This window comes from Sphaeramia orbicularis, chromosome 6, assembly GCF_902148855.1.
Source record: "Sphaeramia orbicularis chromosome 6, fSphaOr1.1, whole genome shotgun sequence".
NCBI lineage: Eukaryota > Metazoa > Chordata > Actinopteri > Kurtiformes > Apogonidae > Sphaeramia > Sphaeramia orbicularis.
In genome coordinates, this window is record NC_043962.1 from 19,588,960 (window position 1) to 19,611,199 (window position 22,240).

The 22,240-nt window shown below is 38.1% G+C and overlaps 1 protein-coding gene across 4 annotated transcripts; it reads right to left on the bottom strand.

Annotated features, from left to right (window-relative positions):
* LOC115421212 (tyrosine-protein phosphatase non-receptor type 5-like) lies at positions 1-21,992 on the bottom strand. Of its 4 annotated transcripts, none has more exons than XM_030136986.1 (14): positions 21,597-21,992; positions 18,321-18,421; positions 16,653-16,920; positions 15,403-15,525; positions 15,169-15,264; positions 13,943-14,199; positions 11,484-11,676; positions 10,888-10,972; positions 9,827-9,906; positions 9,575-9,712; positions 9,316-9,426; positions 5,937-6,097; positions 4,126-4,239; positions 1-2,532 (listed from the first exon to the last, which is right to left on the bottom strand). In XM_030136986.1, the coding sequence occupies exons 3-14, from the start codon at positions 16,911-16,913 to the stop codon at positions 2,439-2,441; spliced, it is 1,713 nt and encodes a 570-aa protein (XP_029992846.1). In that variant the 5' UTR covers positions 16,914-16,920; positions 18,321-18,421; positions 21,597-21,992; the 3' UTR covers positions 1-2,438. The 4 variants fall into 4 exon arrangements, with proteins under 4 accessions (XP_029992846.1, XP_029992849.1, XP_029992847.1 ...); XM_030136989.1 differs by having other exon boundaries at positions 16,653-16,938; XM_030136987.1 differs by lacking the exon at positions 21,597-21,992 and adding an exon at positions 21,397-21,524.
* Between the last annotated feature and the right edge of the window lie 248 nt (positions 21,993-22,240).

Consider the following 22,240-nt stretch of genomic DNA (forward strand, 5'->3'; position numbering starts at 1 on the left):
TTCATGAAAATCTACCTTTATTTGGATGCAAAACTCACAACTTAAAGCGATACTGGTGCAGAGGAGAGGAATACTGATTTGCTGGTTGGTTGTATGTCCGACTGTTTGGCTATTTCGTCATCCCCATTTCGGTCATCGTAAGAGGACCAAATAAGCATTGAAAACTAGCGCTAAAAATAAAAGCTTTTCAGTCAAGTACACTGGACATTATCAGAGGATTATGTCAAAAGTTCTGACAATAGGTTGTAGCTTTTCATCTCAATCCCAGTCCTGTGTTAATCTAAGAGGTCATTTTGGCAGTTTAATTTGCTATTTGACTTGATATTCATGAATTGGTCCAAGCCCGCGTTTATTTTATCCTCTGATAATGTTCACGACAGTTAAACTGACCCGTTATGTCAAGACAGAAGTTGTTAGAGTTTGATTTTTGTTACATAGAAAACTGTATTCACTGTTTTAGCTGCCTAACACATAGCAATTATTTCTCATGTTGTCAACTGAGAGTGGCCTAGAGTCACAGATGGAATTGAGTGGGGACTGTAAAAACTCAGTCTGAGGTAAAATTCTCCAAGAAAACGATAAAAACATACACAGAAAGCAAAGCATATTAAAGCAAAGCCTAAAGGCATAAAGTAATAATACTGAAGACTGAACATAATTTATTTTTTCTGTACTGTAAGGTAACTTAGGTAGTTGTCACATTTTGTTCTGTCAAATCTTGCAATATAAACCAATGGTTTGATCCACAGTATGAGCTACATTCCATCATGGTGTAAACAGAAATATACACAAGGCATCTACTCGAAAGGATTGTATCAAAATGTTCTAAAAATATCTCTGGTTGGTTTCACAAAAGCAAACTGTATCAAAAGCATTGGCCGAGAGCAAGCAATATAATAGGCTTAAACCTTTTTACACAACAAAAAGCGGGACAACCAATCACGTCGCTTGATTGTGGACCTATAAAGTCCCATACGGCACATGCAATCCATTAAACTCAACACAATCAAAACACAATACGGAAAAAAAAAGAACTTTTACAGCTTAACATCAGAGAGAGAACCATAGTTGGTCTATTGTGCTTCATACAGATTAGGCCTGGCCTGTCTATACAACAATCATGGGCTTCTTACTTCACAGATGTGTTCAAGCTACTGTTGAGAAGCAGAGGCATCAGAAAGCCAGTATCACTGAGAGCGACAAGCCTCATATGTGACTTTATTTTTACTTTTCCACCACCTCTTATCAGTTTGTAGTGCTTGCCTTTTTGCACCTCACTGCTTTTGCCTGCATTACACTTCTTTATGTGGTTAAGTCAGAAACAGCGAATGATCTGGTGTCAGATTCTCCAGAGGTCTGCATTGATTTTTCTGATGGTGCGGTTCTATTTCTGGACTCCATCCTCTCAGTGGTGCTGGCTCTGTGACGCCTCTGAGGGTACGTCTATGTGGCCTTAATGCAGGAGTTGTTTACTGTAAACATCATGGGCCATGAGGACTGCACAGGCAGCATGGTAGAACTGTAATACTGTAGATTGCACAGAAATCCTGATTAGTTAATTAATAACCTAATTGTTATACATTCCTATGTTCCATAACATTGCACATGCCTTTAATGAACACGTAGCACCATGCAACCTGAAGATGAGGTGGCTCCTGAATGCATCAAAAGTTGAAACAGGCCTTCTGCAATGATTTTTTTTACATTAAAAGTGAGAGTCAGTAAAGGTCAATGAGGAAAAAAGTTAACATATATTCAGTGTGAACTTTTATATCGATATAGTGTTAGATATTAGGCTGGCATTTGATCATTTCTGTAGATTTAAATTATGCTGGCACTTATGCTGTAAAGGGCCCTTCTTACAGACACTAACTTTGGGACTCTGAGCTAGCGGTTCATCTTTAAAGCAAATGGAAATCGCTGCAGTCGAGCTGATTATTTCAGCTCCAGTGTAACATTTTGATAACACTGTATGTATCCACGGGTGGTATTTTATAAGACACTCATTCCAAGCTCTCAGTGAGGCCCTCATGACAAAGACTCGGTTACAATAATATGATAAAAAAAAAAAAAAAAAAAAAAAAAAAAAAAACTCAGCAGTGCAAATAAACTGACGTCAGGAGTGCAGGCTTGGATTATTTTAGGTCTGACTGTTGTGAAGATTTTTAAGGGTAGGAGGTGGGGTATGTCGGGAGGGAGGGGACTATCTCAAATCCTACTTCCTTAATTTTTATGTGCACAAAAACATACAATAAGCACAAATTTAATGTCGACTGGTCAGTCCTGTCAGAGTGAGCCTGTCTTGGGTGTACAAATTAATGACTTGAACTTGTTAAAGGGTGACGTTGTGATGATGCTAGGTACAGTGGTGTGTACCGCCAGAGGAGGTACAGTGTACAGTGGTGTGTCTCGGTCTGGGTGTGGTTGGAGCGCTCACTCTACTCCTCAGCTGTGTGAGACAGTTGCTTCTCGAACAGACTGAGGACATGATGCACAAACTGGTACTGCTCGCACGTCTGGATCATCCCACCCCTGAAGAATGGACAGGAAAAGGCAAAGACAATGAGGTTATGTTCTGTCTGCAGGTACATTTAAGGTATGTTAGTTTGGTGCATTCATCGACAGCCACATGTGTGTGTTCAATCATCCATCCATCCATCCATCCATCCATCCATCTTCTATCGCTCATCCAGGATCAGGTCGCTTTCAATTATGTTGTGTTAAAAATGAAAAACAACATTATAAAAGTATAAAATATCTTGAAAAATTGGAAATTGTTTCACCCTTTTATAACCTTAGACTGGGTGAGTTGGGTGTCTTCAGTTTTTTTAATACAGGGGCAGACTTTTTATAGTTTTTGTTTAAAAAAAAAAAACAGTTCTTACCCACAGATATGCAGTATTTTAAATGCATCTGCAATTATTTTTTGATGACTTTGTAAGCTACATTTAGCTGGGTGGAAAAAAAACAAAACATTAATATCTATCTATCTATCTATCTATCTATCTATCTATCTATCTATCTATCTATCTATCTATCTATCTATCTATCTATCTATCTATCTATCTATCTATCTATCTATCTATCTATCTATCTATCTATCTATCTATCTATCTATCTATCTATCTATCTATCTATCTATCTATCTATCTATCTATCTATCTATCTATCCATACTGGACCTTTCAAATGCATTATTGAATGTTCTATTCCTACTATTACAGTAAAATGTGAGAATTTTTTTTTTTTTTTACAATAGCTTAATCATAACTCACTAATTGTAAGCGAATCACCTGACATGACTGTCTGACTTCTTACAAAATAGTGTAAAACCCCTCAGTTGAAAGAACTTTATTTTCTGTCCTGTATACCACTGACTCAGCTGCAGACAGAATGGGACATAAACAGTCTATGTGTATGTAACAGTTCAGGAATGTAAAAATACATTGTAATACATTTTATTATATTACTATTTTTACCTTTTATTTTGAAGTGGTTTGCTTGTCATTTGTAACATGTTACTTCCTGATGTGTTTGTAATTTCCTTTCACATCTGAAGTTTTACTGAAGTAAAACTGGATTGTCTTTTAATGGCTCCAGGAAGGGATAAAATGTCCAGCACATGCAATGTAATAGATCATGACATTTTGACTGGCCAAAGGTGTAAGCATAATAAACGTTGTGTTCCATTTAGCAGGACCAGTTTAAGGGTAAATCTGCCTTTCTGATGTGAGTAACTGCTACATTTGGATGGAACAGAGCCAACATTAATTGCTATACCTGTGCATTTCCTGCAGTGAAAAGTCTATGAAAGATAAAACATTTTTGCACAGTGTGATCTGCTGTTTTCTTTTCTTGGTGTGAAAAATGGTCAGCTTTTTCCTACCTGCCTGCTGCTCAGAACTGTTTACTTTTACTGACTTAGTAACCTACTTGTGCCTCAACCAACTGTCCATGATGACAATATCTAAAAAGGTGGGCTATTCTCGTGACTTAGCTCGTGATTTGGAACCAAGTCAACACAAACTACGTCAGTGAAAGGCTTTTCTCGCATAACAAACACATATTTTGGTGCCAAGAACTAAAGGCAAGCCTGGGTATGGATAAAAGGCTAAGAATATCTCACCTGTCCAGACGGAGTTGGCAGGTGGTTCTCAGGATGTCCACCACACCCTCAGTCCTCAGCTGCTTGCACAGGATGGAGGTGGCGATGAAGCAGCCAGTTCGACCAATTCCAGCACTGCAGACAAAAAGTTGGAGGAGTGACGGGTTGGAAAATGTCTGGATCATTATATTGATTAGCACTAATTTGATTAACGCCAAATCCTCCCTGGGGAAATCTGATGGCAGAGGACTGAACGAAGGCAAATGCTCTGCTCGAGGAAACCGAGCCAAGTGATTAATTCAGTTTTAGTTAAAAGCCCTCAAGTACATATTATAGACAGCCTGAAATGTGTGATACAGCAATATATATGTGATTAACTTAGTCACAAATCACAATCTTAATGGCATATTTTTTTTGTTTTATGTTCTTCCACTTAACATGACTGCTTGTTCATTTGTTGTGTTTTATTTCTACACTGTGAGGCTTATTTTGCTGTTATAGATTAAACTTGAAAGTGTGCCATGTTTATATTTGGTATTTTATATTCCATTACATTGCCAGTACTCATTTTGGTTTGGTGCTACAACTGATACTGTTTGGCTTGGATATTTGCAACCATAATGTAATTTTTATTATAGTAATATTTAATATTATTGCAAATCTGCACAAAATTTTCTAAAAAACAAAAAAAAAAAAAAAAAAAAAAAAGAAGAAAAATAATAAAATATGATAAGACAAAAAAACTATTTCACAGGGAGCTACTGGTATTCAGCAAACCAAAGGCGCTCATGGAGAGGGCATGAACCCTGACACCCTGAAGAAGGTGCATGCCGACACATGTTGGTGTGTTTTTAACTCCAGCCCCTGTGAATGAATCTACAGGCCCTCATGAAATAAAGGCTTTTTAAATTTTCTGACCAAGTGAGTGGCTGGATTTTTGTCTTTTTCCAATAAATAAATAAGATTGAGTACCTTATATTCCCGTGTGACCATTTTGCGTGATCTATTTCTTTATTAATTTTGCAGAAAATGTGATATATTGCGGCAGAATTTTCACCCTTGTCCTCCTGAGTATATTGCCTTGTATCAAGTTATATAAATTATAAAAATAGTCGTAGTTTTAAAACAACTCATGATTTAATGAAAATAATGTTACCCTTTTATGAGATAAAAGAAATATTTTGAAAATAAATTTGCAATAGTGTGACATAAAGTCATAATTAATAAATTGTAAGCCTTTAGCCTTGTTGATGACAGAGTTTCGGGTTACAGAGAACGCAACAAACGAAGTAGCAACTTTCACTTCTGTTGTTAAAAGTAGAACCTCACAAAATGTTCTAAGTTCCCCATTATGCAATGGGTGGGTATGACTTTATTTTTGCACATTATGATATTTTTCCAACCTGTTTTTAGATTATAACATTATTCTTGTAATATTATGGCTTTATTCTCAAAATATTACTACTTTATTCTCGTAAAATTATGACTCTTATTGTATTCGACTTTATTCTTATAAAATTACTGGTTTTATCTTGACATTTTATGACTTTATTCTTGTAGTGACAAGTGTTTATATTTTCTTATGTGGCCCTAATATGCTGGCGTATGAAATAATTGTGACAATATGATTTATTTTTGATAGATAAAATGTAACTGGGACTTAAAATGTAAACATTGCATCTGGACAAAGAGATATGTAGTGAATAAAAACAGAAATGTGTCTGGAAAAAAAAAAAAAATCCAACTTTATGGGTAACAGTGAATAAGCAGTATGTAAGATAAAACACTGGACAGTGCAAAACACATGAGTAACTGTGGGTGGCTGACTGTACCTGCAGTGCACAATGATAGGGCCGCTGGATGGCGGGGCCTCCTCTCTGGCCCTTTCAACTTCCTTTACCAGCTCGAGGAGGGGCGGGGCTTTGTCTGGGGTCTTCTGATCAGGCCACGAGGTGTACCAGTACTGACGCAGACTACGCTCCTCATCTCCAAACTGCAGCGCGCACACACACACACACACACACACACACACACACACAGAGGCATGAAATAAGGATGCAATCATGCAAAAATGTTCCCCTGACTGTTCATGTGTATGAGACAGACACATGTCGAATGATTTTTGATCAGCATGTTGCTTTGCATGTGTATTCAAATAGTTACCTTGGTGTTAGTTGCTACGACAACAATGAATGCGAAGCAAGATGGCAAAAAAGAGCGAGTCTTATATGGTGTGTTTGTCCATCACTTGCACTGTAACATAATCAAATCCATCAGCTGCCTCTATTCCCTGGGTGTACTTGTGTCAGTCTGACAGTAATTATTAATCCTATAAAAAGACAGCATTAGGCACGAGGAATTAAATAAAAAAAACAAGCTGTAATTCAGAGCACAGTTATATAATGATGCCCTAGTGCTTAGTAATCAGATGTAGGCTGCATTTTACAAAATTATCATGTTTGGCTTGCTGAGTGCCAGTGCCATTATGACCCCAAATTAAATATAAAGCACTCATGAACATGAATGAACGCAACAGAAAAATATTACCACATCAGCAGCATTGAGTAAACACCAAGCATATTAGCGGTGAGTCAATCAAACTAAGAACACGTTCCTCGGCCAAAATAAAAACCTGTGTAACCTATGTTCGGTCTGTTAAGAACCAGGCAGGTGTGTACAAGCTGTGTGGAGTCCAAAACACTTCAACACACACTGGGTTTGTTGTCACCAGATATAGCGTAGGTTAGAGGAGCTAATCCAATGGAGGCTAAAGGATTAGTTCAACCAAAAAAAAAAAAAAAAGAAGAAGAAGGGGACAGAGGGATATAGAGTCATGCAGTAGCTTAATGTCAATGTAATTTCATTTGTTTGGCTTAAATCACTGGAAAAATGCATGTGGTGTCTTTGAAAAAACAAACGGGAAGACATTTCAACAATACAGAGTTATGTTCTCATTTTCAGATATTTAAAATTTATGGTGAAATTGTAAATTATTTATTATTTGAACATTATATTGCAGTTAAATATTCATGTAGATGTACAGTACTGTGCAGAAGTCTTGGGCCACCCTTAGCTATGTTGGTTTTACATGGTTTTAAAGAGTGTAATATCTGTTTCTCAGACTCTTTATTAACCCATAAAGACCCAGTGCTACTTTTGTGTCAGTTCCCAATTGAAATTTTCTCCAGATCTAACATTTGTTAAGTGATTTATCACCATTTATTATAATATTATCCTCTGTATTTTTCATTTTATCAATATAAATAAAGTATTTTTCTATGTTTAATTTACTGATCATGAAAATGTCCATAAAGGCTCAGATTAAAGTTGAGGGTTATTATATCAAAAACTGAAAAAACTGAGGAAAAAGGGACTTTTTCAGTACAATCTATCATTAACTAGACGTAAAACAAGTGTGTCCATCCACTGTCATTTATTAAACTCCATGGGTTTTACTGGTGAATCAATGTTGTAGAAGATGACGGTGTTTCCACGCTCACTACGGAGCCTCTGAATTTCCAAATGAGTCATATCTGATGACCATGAAAGGATGACAAACTGCATTTTACACCAATCATTTACATATATTGATAGGATTAGTGGATCAACAGGTATTAAACAGTTTAGATCAGTGGATGGTTTTGGTCACCTGCGGCTGTTTGCACCTTTATGGGTTAAAATACAACCAAAAATAGAGGGGAATATTGTGAACAGCATTAAAAATTCACAAAAAATACAAACTACATAGCGTCTACAGGAAACAATGGGTGTGATCTGTGTTCCCATGACAAAAAGTAGTAGAAACATTGGTGTAAAACACTTGATTAATTCAGTAAATCTTCTATTGTCTGTACATAAGAGATCAAGACATGTTAAGTACAGTGGAAGGTAACACTAAATACTGGATGCAAGATACTTCCATACAAGCATTTTTAATGCTGTTCTGTTTCGGTTGAGAAATATACAAATACATTGTAACATATCATTACAATCTTGCTAAAACATCAAACTTGTGGTCTAAAACTTCTGCATGGTACTGTACAGTATATCTGTAAAAGTAAAGTAAACCCTAAAAGTGAATTACTTTAGTGATAGCTTTTAAAACAAACTACACATCAGTGAAAATATACAGCTCAACTTAAAGTGATTAGCACCTGTTTTAGAAAAACACATTACAATTCTCTACAAATTCTCTACTTCCAGCTGCTTAAATTTTGATGATTTTCTAGCGTCTTTCCTCCTTTGTGATGGTAAATTGAATATTTTGGATTATGGACCAAATGACAAATTTGGGAGGTCATTTTGGGCTTTGGAAAACTTTTTCATTATTTTCCGACAGATTTATCAACCATGAATGTAACTGTTAGTTACAGATCTAATATATGGTAAAATAGTACTGAGCCAGTACTGACGTAGTGAGTAGCTGTATTGGTAAGGGCATCATTGTGCAGGGTCAAAATGATCAGAACAAAGTTTAAGTTACAACAATATTTACAAATGTTTTTTGGTTTCACGCCTAGATTTTTGAATGAATTGAACGTACAAAAAAAAAAAAGAAAGGATGTAGTGAAGTGATGGTCGATCATTGGAACTTATTGTTTTTACCCTCACCGATATAGGACCTCATGTGATTCAAGCTGGAATAATGTTCCCATGTGAAAAGTTAGCATTTCATAGATTAGAGATTATGTTTAATTCAATTCAACTCAATTTTATTTGTAGAGCCTAACAAGGTCACCTCACAGGGCTTTACAGAATTTGTTGAACTGATAAAAAACACAATGAAAATAAGCAAACGGTCAAATAATTAGTTCAATAGTTATGGACCTATATTTATGATATGTCATTTCAATATGATGAAACAGTGTTAACCATGTTTTCCAATAAAGGGGGCATGACACTAATGACTAAAAGAAACACATACATTGTTGAAAATTACAGTTTTTTCTCATTTCTGGAAACATCTGATATAATGTAAGTGTACGAGTCAACAAAATACAGGCCATGGGCCTAGTTCTATTTAAACATTCTAATCAGGAAATGTTACAGGATAGAGTATGAAATTAAATATAGACATGAACACATAAAACTAAGCTGTGGTTGCACAGTTTGCTTGAATTGACTAGATATCATTGTATGTATTTGTGAGTAATGCAAAGCATTATAAACTGCACTGACACATTATGTAACAGTGTGTCTGCATAGGCTCACCTTCAGAGTAAACACCCTCAGACTGTAGTCATCCTCCTGGGTTACCGTGACAACAGTGATCTCAATACCCTCATGGGTCACAGTGTCCTCGGGCCAGTACTCTGCACATTTCTGCAAGGTGTATTGGGCAGAAATAAACAAAGACAGTATTTTTACACATACATGTATCAACGTATGTGTCTGTTTATTCATTAATGCATCTACCAGCTTCAGCATTCATTCGTTCATTCATCATCATCATCATCATCATCACACTGACCTCATTCTTCTCCTCCAGATTTGTGATCATCACTATGATTGGACTTCTCTCCTGCCACACCATCCTCCAGAAGTCCCCCACTGTGTTCACTGTGGGACCTTGGGTGGCGATGTATGAACACTCCTGACCTCCGTAACCCTACACACACACAAATATACACAAATACACACAACACACACACGAACATGAGCTTGCAGCATTCAGTAAATTACTGCAATGTGTCAGCTATGAAATACACAAATTTTGACTTACTTTGAGATAATTGGCATTAATATATGTAGTGAGGAAATCATCTTCATCCTGCGACTTCAGGATCACTCTGCTGTGAGTGTCTGGATTTGGACAATAAGATAATAGCACAAGGAAGAGAGAAAATGAGAGGAAAGACAAGAGGTAAAAGACAAAGAGGATGAGAAATAATATAATCATAACATATCACATGTAAAATAGAGTATACTGTGTAAAATATCAGTTTATCTAAAATGTTTTCTCTATGTATTATATATTAATTCCTTTAAAAGAGCACATCTTCAGCTCAGAAAGGGTTTACTGTGATGCTCTTTGGATGGAGTAAATAGTTTAACAACTATATTGTCATATCCATTTGGAAGAATCTCATGGTTAAACACAATTAAAGGACTGCTCTATGAAATTTTGCTTGATTCTCTAATGAAGAGTACATCTTTTATTATTATGAATGTGCCATGAAAATAAACCCATTTTAATTGTTTATAAAGAGAATGCCTTATTGTTTTCATTACATTTCACTACAAGTCATTATAAAACTAGAGTATAGTTTACATGTGCATGAATGGGTGAATGTGAGGCTTTGTATAGCGCTTTAGGCACCATGAAGGTGTGGAAAAAGCACTATGTGAGTGCAGTCCATTTACCATTTACAAAAACTAAATATTTTGTTTTCTGTTAAAAGTTTGTAAAAGAAAATCTCTTTAGTAAAGGTTTCTATCATAAAGTTTTTCATGATCAGCTGATATCTTTTTACACAGTTTTCCATAAAGTTGGAACAAAATATTTTTATAACTTTTATCATGAAATGTTTGTGACAATGTGATTTATTCTTGATAGATAAGATGTAACTGGGACTCAGTATGTAATCATTGCACCTGGTCAAAGGTTACTGATGTGTATAGGAATGTGTCTGAAAACAAAATAATTCTAACTTTTGGGAACAGTGTATGCATTTATGCGTCTTTAGTGTCTTGTATCTTACTGTGAGCATCAGCGTTCTCAAACATGAATCGTTTCTAAAATCATAGAAGCTAAATGCTTCTTCAGACATTGTTTGTACTCACTGGGTAAGATGGTTTTATAGCGGTTCTTTCTCACAAGCCCTGGGTAGTTGTACTCTTTAGGGTCCACAAAGTTCATGGGAGTTTCCTGTTAATGGACAGAACAATAGGTGCTGTAGATACAAGAACAATCAGCCCAGGCACAAATGAGGAGGAAGTCCAAATTTTATACAAAAAGCATCGAAAAAGACAACAAAAATCCAAAATATGAAGTCATCCACTACCCCTGACAGTTAATTCATCTTATGCGTACTGACTGTGTGATTGATAGACTATATTGGATATAACATGTATGTGTGTGATTGTGAATGCACATTTTTCTGCCTCACAGACATTGGATTCCTTTGTGGGTTTTCATATGCAAATACGCCTGTATCTATTCTTCCTTCGCCCACTTACAGGCAGTGGAAAAGCTTACGGGTGTGTGCAGAGCTCCACTGGGTGTTTGTGTGTGTGTGGGTGTGTGCATTTGTGTTTGTGCCCATATGTGTGTGTGTGTCAGTGTCTTTTCCGGTGAGTCTCTGTTCACTCCTGCTGCATCTATCTGTTAATCTAAGGAGTGTAGGTGGGTGAGACGCTGCTACTGCTGCTGCTCTCACATAAAACTCAGCCTGCAGGGCCTGGTCATCCATGGCCCGTTTGTGCAGCATGGCGGGGGTCAGGACGTGCGTTCCCTGTCGGAGGTACTCCTGGGCTGACTGGTCTCTAGGGGACAGCTGGGCCCCATAGCCGTAAGGCTCCGTGCAGCCCGGTGTGCACATGTCCAACGTCAGGGACACGTTGGAGCCCCTCCTGTTCCATACATACAGAACATGACAAACCCATATGAACATCTGTGTAGCACATACACCAAAGGTGTCAAACAAAGGTTCCAGTCCGGCCCGCGGGATGAATTTGCAAAGTGCAAGTTAGGGCATCAAACTCAAAAATAATATCATAATAGCCTATAAATAATGACAACACCGATTTTTTCTCTTTGATTTAGTGCAAAAAACATTAAATTATAAAAATGTTTACGTTAATAAACTATCCTGTAACAAAAAAAATGTGAATAACCTGAAATGTCTAAAGAAAATTAAGCACAATTTTAACAATTTTATGCCTTTTACTAAATGTTTTGTGCCTTTGTACATCTGATCTGTAATGCATATGTAGAAATGATAAGTCAAGGCATAATATTGATAAAATTGTACTTATATTTCTTTACAAATTTCATTTTTTTCAGGTTATTCACATCCTTTCTGTTTGGATAGTTTGTAAATATCGGCATGATTTAATATCATTTTTTGCACTAAAACCATTTGGAGTTGTCATTATTTATTGGCTATCATCCTGTTATTGTACTGGTCTGGCCCACTTCAGATTAAATTGGGCTGAATGTGGCCCCCGGAAGAAAATGAGTTTGACACTCCTGACACACACTCATATTCTAATGTCTATGAACATATAAGAATACCTCAGTGGTGGAATGTAAATGAATACTGTTCCTCAGGTACTACACTTACAAGTTTGACATACTTGTACTTGACCTGAGTATTTTTCTTTAAAGAAGTGATATTTTGCTTTTCTTAAATAGAATTATGCATTTTAAAACATTTCCCTGTGGTCTACATGAACTGTAAAAGCTATGTTTGGGTCTGAATTCTTCATTAATTAGAATTAGAGAAATGTTCGTCAGAAGTCTTGATTTTACATGTGCAAATGTCGTTACGTAACTAGTTATAAAATGTAACAAATTAAAAAGGAATTGAAATGGGTTGTAGAAATTAACTCAGTTTTTGTCGGAATGAATATAAAGATAGCTTTACAGCACCTGGAGGGTTCAAATTCAAACTTTTTGAACTATTAGGGTCCCCAAATACACAAATAAATGTAACAAAGACTAATAAAGGTGGGTTTAGCAAAATATGACTATTTATATACCTATTTTTTCCAGTGATATATACAAACTTTCACTTGTCTAGATTTGTCTAAAATTCTACTTACTTTAAAAATGAAGATTTTCACATGATACATATTAAGAGTTTATAAAAATCTGCCATTTTCTTATAAATTAAGCATCTTGTTCAAATATTATTGAAATTTCATTATAGTTTTACTTCCAGTCTATTAACATAGGTATTTTCTTATTGTCTTATTCTTTCACAATTTTAATGATGTTTTTATGACACATATCATTTTTATGATACAAATTGATTATTTTTACTCCACTGTCTTAGAAAAAAACTTGTATAATATGTATAAGTGGTGTATAAATAAAGTGCACCTATTTTTACCTCCGCCAAGGAGGTTATGTTTTTGCCAGGGTTTGTTTGTTTGTCTGTTTGTTTGTTTGTCTGTCTGTTAGTGTGCAACATAACTCAAAAAGTTATGGACAGATTTGGATGAAATTTTCAGGGTTTGTTGGAAATGGGATAAGGAAGAAATGATTCAATTTTGGTGGTGATCAGGGGTGGGGGGGGCCCACGGGGTGGGGTGGGGGGTGGGGGGGGGTGGGGGGGGCACTGATCAGCCTTGGCGGAGGTCTGCGCTCTCCGAGTGCTTCTAGTTTTTTTAATAACATTTCAGGAAAACGGCTCCAGTTTCTCGAAGGTGAAATTTGCTATTATCTTAGTTATTTTAATATTTTTAAAGTTTGGTCAGTATTTTCTGAAATTTCACAAACTAAACAGTTGATCAAGTTATGCTGAATAATAATCGGCAGATTACACCATGGTGCAGTTCTATACTAGCTGGAAAAAGTGCTCCAACTCAAACAACTAAAGTAAATTCCTGATTTTACATGAATGCATGAGTAATAAATAAATAATGCTAGACTTTATAATCACTAATAGAGGACATTTTCCTGAATTATGTGCTTTTAATTTTCATAACTTAAATGCATTTTGCTGACAATGCATACATTTTACATAAGTCATATGCTCAGTGCTGTAGTATTTGACAGTGTAGTATATTTACTGAAGTAAAGGATCTAAACACTTCTGGTCCAGGTATTGATATGCAAGGAAATAAACACACATTTTCTCTTTCCGTGCTGCCCTCACACTCCCACTCTAACCTTTCCTGAAGCCCCACTGGAGTGACGGTGAGGGTCACAGCGTCACCCTCCGTCCTGGTATCAGTGCCCATGTCAAAGACCGGTGTTTGGGGCACTGGGTCCAGGTCCAGCAGATCCTCCTGGGCGTCTGTCCACTCTGACAGAGTGAAGGAGGGCTGGCGGCTCACAGACTGACGCCGGTCCCCAATGTCCTTCGGTAGTGGACCCGAAGACCACAAGCCACTTCCGTAACGCCATTTACACACCATATGGATGACCTGAGGACGGAGGAGCCAGCAAATGAAGAAATGACATTAGTTTACTATTATCATTATTATTATTATTATTATTTTATCCATCTCTTTATTATTCAGTAAATAAATGAAAAACTGGCCATCTGTCCAACCTGCAAGTAATTCATATCAGCTTTAATTTGATGTGTGTTTCAATATCATATTAATAAACTCTCAATTACATACTTTTGTCGTATAGAAATGATTAAGTGCTGCTTTTCTGATTCACAATAAAACAGTAGCAATACACTCAGTGGTTTGATGATGCAGCATGGGATCATGGGAACTATTTTCACCATCACTGTGAATGAAAACCTCTGATGTGACTCAGACATGTTTACAAACTGGGGATGTAACGTATAATTCATATGTCATTCCATGGCATATATTCATGTTGTCATTTCCTTCTACTGAAATACCTGTAAGTAGTATTAAATGTTTGTAAAACAGGGTCATCCCTCAGTTGTATGAGCTGCTTTTTGGATTGTAATAGAGACTGGAGGTTCTTATGCAATAGATGCTTTTGGGGTTTTTTTTTACAATAAAAATACGTAACTAAGCATCATGCTTTACCAGTTTTACTTGTTTACACGTTTTCAGCATTTTAGAAAAGCTTGTTTATGTCTAATGGGGAATTACTGTTACCATTTTACGTAGTCTTGATGTTTTCTGTATAGATTTGACATGAATTTATCTTAGGTGCCACCAAAAATGGCTTGGAAGCAGCACCAAAGATTTATAGTTGAGGGGAAACCCTGAATAAAGAAAACAGACAGAAATGACAGATTTCTCTAAATCTGTTAGAAACTGTTGGATACGGACGTAATGCAAACAAGTCAAGAAAATATTTAACATAGGCTTTGTTTTTTTTTCAGCAGTTTGGAATAGGAAATGTAAAGCTATAAATACACATTTAAAGCTTTAAAATGGTAATGATGTTCATCAACTTTTTACCATGATAACACATATGGCAATCCCAATGCCTGCAGTGCCATGGACGATCCAGTTGTGCTGGTTGGTGTTCACCACTTCCCTCATCAACACCATGGACTGATCAGTACAGAGAAAGACAGAGACAGGAACAGGCATTTAGACAAGCTGAATCACACATTTAGAATTTTTTTTTTTTCATTTTCCTTCCAAGACAAACTGAAACAGCTCCAAGTAAAGTCCCAGACTAACACTTACATCCACTCCAAAAATTGGGTGGCAGGGTAGGATGAAGCCAAGGTAGAAGTCAATGACCTGCAGAGCTTTATAGATGGAAGAGAGGGGTCCATTTCCTTCCAGCACAAAAAACACCCAGTACCCCTGGGAGGAGAGAGAGAAGGCAGATTGTAACTGTGTACGCTGCTGTCATTCATGCACGCACCAGTTATCAGGCAGGGTTGTGGCTGCTCTCAGGTGAAAAGCGAATAGAGAAGAAAAGAAAATGGACTATTACACAGGCATAAAAAATATGGAAATTGACCACATGCAGTCTGGTGTCATAATCATAGCCACAGCTAGAAGACTTTTTTCACAAATGGAAATGCTGCACCTGTTCTTTTTTTTGTCAAATGAATCAAACATGAAGTCAACAGAGAGAGAGAAAGAGAGAGAGAGAGAAAGAGAGAAAGACAGAATGAATACTAAAAAGTCATCTACTTTTAACCCATAAAGATCCTGTGCTACTTTTATGGGTTTTTTTCTCTACATTTAACATTTCTTAAGTGATTTGTCACCGTTTATTATGAAATAATCCTCGGTATTTTGCATTTTTCCAGTGAATATCAGGTATTTTCCAATATGTAATGTACTGATCATATAGATGTTCATAAAAACTTGGATTAAATTTAGGATTATTTTACCAAAAAAACAGAAAATTGAAGAAAAAGTGACTTTTTCAGCAAAATATATCATCAACTGAACATATAACAAATGCCTACAATTGCTGTTATTCATCAAATTCCATGGGTTTTACTGGTGAAACGGTGTTGTAGAAGATAACAGTGTTTCCATGTTGACTACAGAGCCTCTGAACATCCAAATGGGTCATGTCTGATGACCATGAAAAGATGGCAAACTGCATTTTACACCAATTATTTACATGTGTTGATAGGATTAGTGGATCAACAGGTATTAAACAGTTCAGATCAGTTGATGGTTTTGGTTGCTGGTGAATGTTTGGGTCTTTATGGGTTAAACTACAACCAAATATAGGGGAAAATATAAGTTGAGAGAAAAAATCAGAATAAAAACAGAATAAAATGTAATGGATACAAGCCAAGGACACACTGTGTGCATTAGTGTTTAGGCGTCACATGTCTATTGTTGCAGTTGGAGAAAAGAAGCGAAAGCTGGATATCGCACATGGTCAAACTACCTTATTGCAGAAACAAAACCTCTAAAAACAAGTAAAGATGTCGACCACTGAACACTGACGTTGACAGACATACCGTGACCTGGGACACCACAAAGAGTGCAGCCCAGCAGTGGATCTCGATCACCAGCGCGTACACTTTGTGCAAAAACACTTCCTCCCCTTGTGAGCTTTGGCCCTCTGTGGCCCCGGCTTTGCATTCATCTTTTTTGGAGGCTCTGACAGGGAATTTGTCAGTCTTTGCGGGCTCATCGAGCCACACCGGGTCCTCGTCAGGCCTCAGGAAGATGGAATCCTCGGTGGGGGAACGGGTGGAGCTGCTCAGACGGCGGGTCATGATCCCCCTAATAAATGAAGCTCTCCTGTGTTTAAAGGTATTTTTAACATCAACCCTTGTGATAAAGGGAGTTCAGACTCATATACTAAATTCATATTTGCTTTTATGCTTATTATATGGAAATTTAAGGGTTCAGTTAGGAAAATTTGTGTGCACTTTTTTGTCTGTTTTGTGCTGTAGTTTGTTGATGTCGGCTAATACTATTTGTACATTAACTGGAGCTACTGTTGCTCAGTTTAGAAGCACATAGTTATACAGATAAAATAAGTTTTCTAAGTAAAATCATTGCTGTGTGGATTTAGAAAACCAATACAATTGTTAGCTTAGAAATGAACCAGCCCCAGCACAAAACAAATGACACAAAAACAAGCATATGCAAATCCTCTAAGCAGAATTTCTAAGAAAAATATTCAAAAATAAAGACTGTCGTTGCTACTAATATCCAGCAAGCTTGCATTTCTGACTAAAACATCAGGATGGCTAGTGCTGCTCTGACAAGATCCTGTATGAACAATAAAATGGGTTCAAAGTTCAACAAAAAAAGTTTTCCTGATCACAAGGACTTTCAGTAATCAGTCATTTTCACTCATCAGACTTTACCTACATAGAGCAGGAACCTAAACACAACTACACACTGATTTCAAGTTCAGTGATGTGTGTGTGAGTGTCTGATTGTGTGTTTTTAAATGAGCGTGTGTCTGACAGAAAGTGTTGCGTTTAATGCCATGAGCCTATTCAGATGTATAGCTAAGCGGTTTGGAGTGGCTCTCATCTTCGGATCCACTTGTCTCCCTCAGATTGGACTCTATTGTGTAAATGTGTGTGTGTGTGTGTGTATATATGTACATGTGTGTGTTTTTTTGCCTGCATGTGTTTGAGAGAGAGAGACTGAGTGTGAGTGGCTCTATTGTGAAGAGATGAGTCAGGGGTAGCGTGTTTACAGCCCTGTCCGTCACCTTGGCAACAGAGTGGCTCTCATCCCTCTCATACGTCCTGAGCATTATCATCTACCGACAACACACACACACACACACACCTACACACACACACACACCCTCTGTGTATCAGTCAGCAGTGTATTCAAAGCCCTTTTCCGCCCTGCTCTTTTGTCCTTCAACCATTAATAAAGGTGTTTTGTACATTGGCTGATTACTGCCACGTGGATCGAGTGGATGTGTGAATGCGGGGGCTTGTGGAAGTGGTGGTGTACTGTTTGCGTACATATCACTTTTGTCTGAATGTGTTGCTGGTGTCTAAATTTGTCATGAGTGTGTTTGGAACATGTTTTCATCAATGACTATTGACCAAAAATATGCAAAAAAATCCAACTGGTTTGCAAAAATATATGTATGTATTAAAACAAAAACAAAAAAAACCCCACAATGCCCAGCCCATCACATGACTCACCTGTGATAGATGGCAGGGAACTGGGGAGGGAGATCACATGATCAAGTTAAGTCCAGTATCCTGTGGCAACCAGCCGTTGTCAGTCATCGTGCAGCAGAGTCCTGAGTGGCAGGAAACAAAAGGTGAAAGTTGGGTTTTGTATTTTTACAAAGAAGAGGTTTTTACAGAGAAGAAGGAAATAACATGTAAAAGGGTGTGGAGTCAGATTTACTAGAAAATAAAATACATTCCCAGTTATGCATATGGATGCTACATGTACAGTAAATATGACTCAAATTCAGATGGTCACACTGTGACATGGTTAGTAATGCAGTTTCATCTAAAGATGGATCAGAGTAGCACCCATGTCAGCTCCCAGCTGTGCTTTCATGAGTGGAAGATGGTGATGTAAGGTGACACTGTAAACTGTCAATACTTCTTCTTCTTCTCTTTTTGTCTCTGCCCGTCTTCCTCTCTCAGGGATGATTCGAGGCAGACTACCCAGACACCCTCAGAAATACATTCAGATAGCTCCAGTGGAATCAGTATGCATGAAGTCAAGCCCCCTCTCCTCTCCTCTCCTCTCCTCTCCTCTCCTCTCCTCTCCTCTCCTCTCCTCTCCTCTCCTCTCCTCTCCTCTCCTCTCCTCTCCTCTCCTCTCCTCTCCTCTCCTCACCCCCTCACCTCCCACCCCACCTCCTCCTTCTGTGCCGGTGGACCCTGTTGAACGAATGGGGCGAGCTCAGCTGAATATGAGACCACACCAGAAGCAAGAACTATGTGTGTGTGTGTGTGTGTGTGTGTGTGTGTAAGTGCAGGTGTTGAACAGAGGGGAGCTGCTTTGAGTCCTTTTCTATCTCTCTTGCTTGCTGCGAAGGTGGTTTTGAAGTGATGACGCCAGCTAGCCCGGCCCGTCGCCATGGCAACGTGCATACATACAATGCACACACACGCATACTTATATACATACATACACACACACACATAGAAACTGTGTTGTATAAGAGAAAATGGGGATGTTTCTGTTTTAAACAGTAAATGGACAGGTAGATGAGTGGATGGAAGGATGAATGGGAGGAAAAGCAGTTCTTTTTTGTGTGAAGGCTGTCTGAAGCAATGACGCAGTGAGGTTGGCGTTTTGGTAACTGTGGCAACTAACATACTGTAGTGTGCTCATACACACACACACATAAGACATATTGGTAACACGGTATGAAAAATAAAAAGCACAAACACACGTCTGTACTGGGAGTGCAGCGACAATATTCTCATTTTCCTGAAAATTCAGCCTCTCGATGCTTTTATTGTTTTTAAGTCAATATGTTTGTTTTAGTCTCTCGCTTTGGCAACGCAGTGTGTGTTTTTGGTGTACCTGAGTTCTTCTGTTTTGTTTTTCTATAAGTAACTTTAAAATTATTAAAAGTCGGTTCAATTTGCAACATATAGCAATCTGATATTCTTCGATATTTGTCATGTCTGGTGCATCACTGTCCAAATACATGTTCAACACTAATTGTTACAGTATTATTTGTACACATTGTATACATTTTTGCTTACATGTTAAAGCTGTGAATCAGAATGAGCTTGACCATGAAAAAAGATGATGCTAAATAGTTGAATAATTAATTACAAGTACATATAAAACCTTAAAACCGCAGCTCAGACTCTCATAATTAAATTGAATTAATAGCATTATCATATATTATTATTATTATTATTTTTATTGAATCATGTGGAACAAGACCAAGTGGATTCACAACAAAGTCAAATCTGACAGCTGATTTCTCCTCATTCCTCACCGAAGGTCTACTGTCTTTGGGTCCTTACAAACACCACCCCCTCATTCTTCAAATAGAGTATGTGCGTACTATTTCCATTGATCTGCATCCATTCAAAGCACCCGACATCCAGCTGAGTCGAAACACTCCACAGAATAAACCTGTGGCCTCTGTCCCATGAGAAAGAACCACACCACAGGATACTTTGAGCTCTTCCCTGCAATCAGCAACAAGAGGGAATTAACATGATCTGTTGTTTTTGTTTTTTTCACCCTCCCTCTTTTCGTGACAGCTGGCTCATGGTTTAATGGATCGGCCTTCCAGCTTTCTTAATCTCGACAATAATGGAGCCCTATCAACATGTGTCTAAATCTGCTTTTCTGTTCTATTTTTACTTGCTCTGCTGTTTAGTGTTTCTTTCCTTTCCCTTCCCTTCCCGTCTTTCTCATGGTAACAAAACGTCAGGTGTAGCATCGTTTCCTGTTTCTAGGTGAATCAAGTGTGTGTTGTGAAAGTGCTCATGTGGCAGTGAGACGAGGTAAGAGGAAGCTCTTACTGAAAGTGATGATGGGATGGTAACGTGAGATAAGTCACGAGGGCCAAGACTTACTTGCCTCATCAACCTCTTCTTCACACACACACACACACATAGAAAAAAACCATATAAACACACACAAAAGCTCAGAATGACCTTAAAATTAAATACCCAGCAGGACTGCGGCTTCCTCTTGTATATCACAGAGACAGATAATCAATCAGCTCTATTGTTTACATACTCTCCTACAATCTCTTGCAGCAGCTCCAGGGGCATTTCAAAGAGAAATCTCATTAACACACATATAAACTTACAATTCTGCCTAAGCTATACTGTATGAATAATTGAAATGTGCTGCATAGCGAATTGATTTACAGGCTGCTGGAGATAAATCTGGATACCCGGTGACAAAGGATTGTGTTACGTGATTGCACTGCATCAAAACACCAGTGCAGGAATGGCATTCTCTGGCAGTCATTCATACTAAGACAAAACACCATTCATATCACGTACATGGCTACGGTGAGCTAGAGCGACCACACAGTGCAGAGCTGGATGGATTAGTAATGAATCACCCAGGGAGGTGGACTGTTGCATCTCTCTCTGGTAACTCCCACATTGTCACATAGACATGATACAACACAGAGGAAATGAAGCTTCAGGGAATAATGGACGAGAAAGAAAACACAGTTATGAGAGCGTCGAAGAGCCAACCTGTTGTCTGAGCATCAGTTTTGATACATGATCTGAAAATAAACACTGTACACAAGCATAGATCCCCTACCTTTTTACAGCCAGAAAAGCACAGCAGCAGCCACATGAACCGTCAGGGGCTTTGCTGAGGAATTGGTATTCACCTCATGTCGCACAGACACGATGGGGGGAAAAGAGGGAGAGACAGAAAGGAGGAGAGAGGAGAAGAGAGGAGGGCTGGAACAGTCACTCATCCACAGCCTTAAGTCTGGTTAGGATAAGTCCTCTTACCTGGCTGAGCCCGTCTTCACATCGCCATCTGCTGCTCTGCTCCCCTCCAAGCCAAAATACCAGGAGCCAAACACCAAGAACCACGCCAATCCTTTTACTGCTCCTCTGTCTGGAAGAAGAAGGAGTGTGTTTGCATGTGAGGAGGAGACAGACCAAGAGAGAGGAAAGAGAGAGAGAGAGAGAGAGAGGGGTGAGAGAGAGGGAGAGAGAGAGGCAGAGGATGGGCGTGAGGTTAGAAAAGACAGAAATATGAATGTGGATGTTTCTGTCTGTGTGTGAGAGAGAGATAGAGGTATAAAGTCAGATGGGTTTTCTTTTGTTTGTATCCTGGAGGAGAGCGAGATCCACAGGCGGCAGCTTCGTCTAGGTATATGCAGCAAGAGGCTGTACGGTAGCCTTGGCAACAGAGCCAGAATGAGGGGAGAGCGAGCGAGGGAGTCTGAGAGCGAGGGATGGAGTGTGTATGCGTGGATTAGTCACTTTGTGGGGACATAAATCATTCCATACAGTCACATAACAGGGACTTAAGACCTGCTGCCTTGAATGTAGTAAATCATCACTGGTGTAAAGGGTAAGGTTGGTGACATGCTGTGTATTTTCTTACCGTCTACTAATGAAACCAACAAGGAATTAGTCACGCAGGC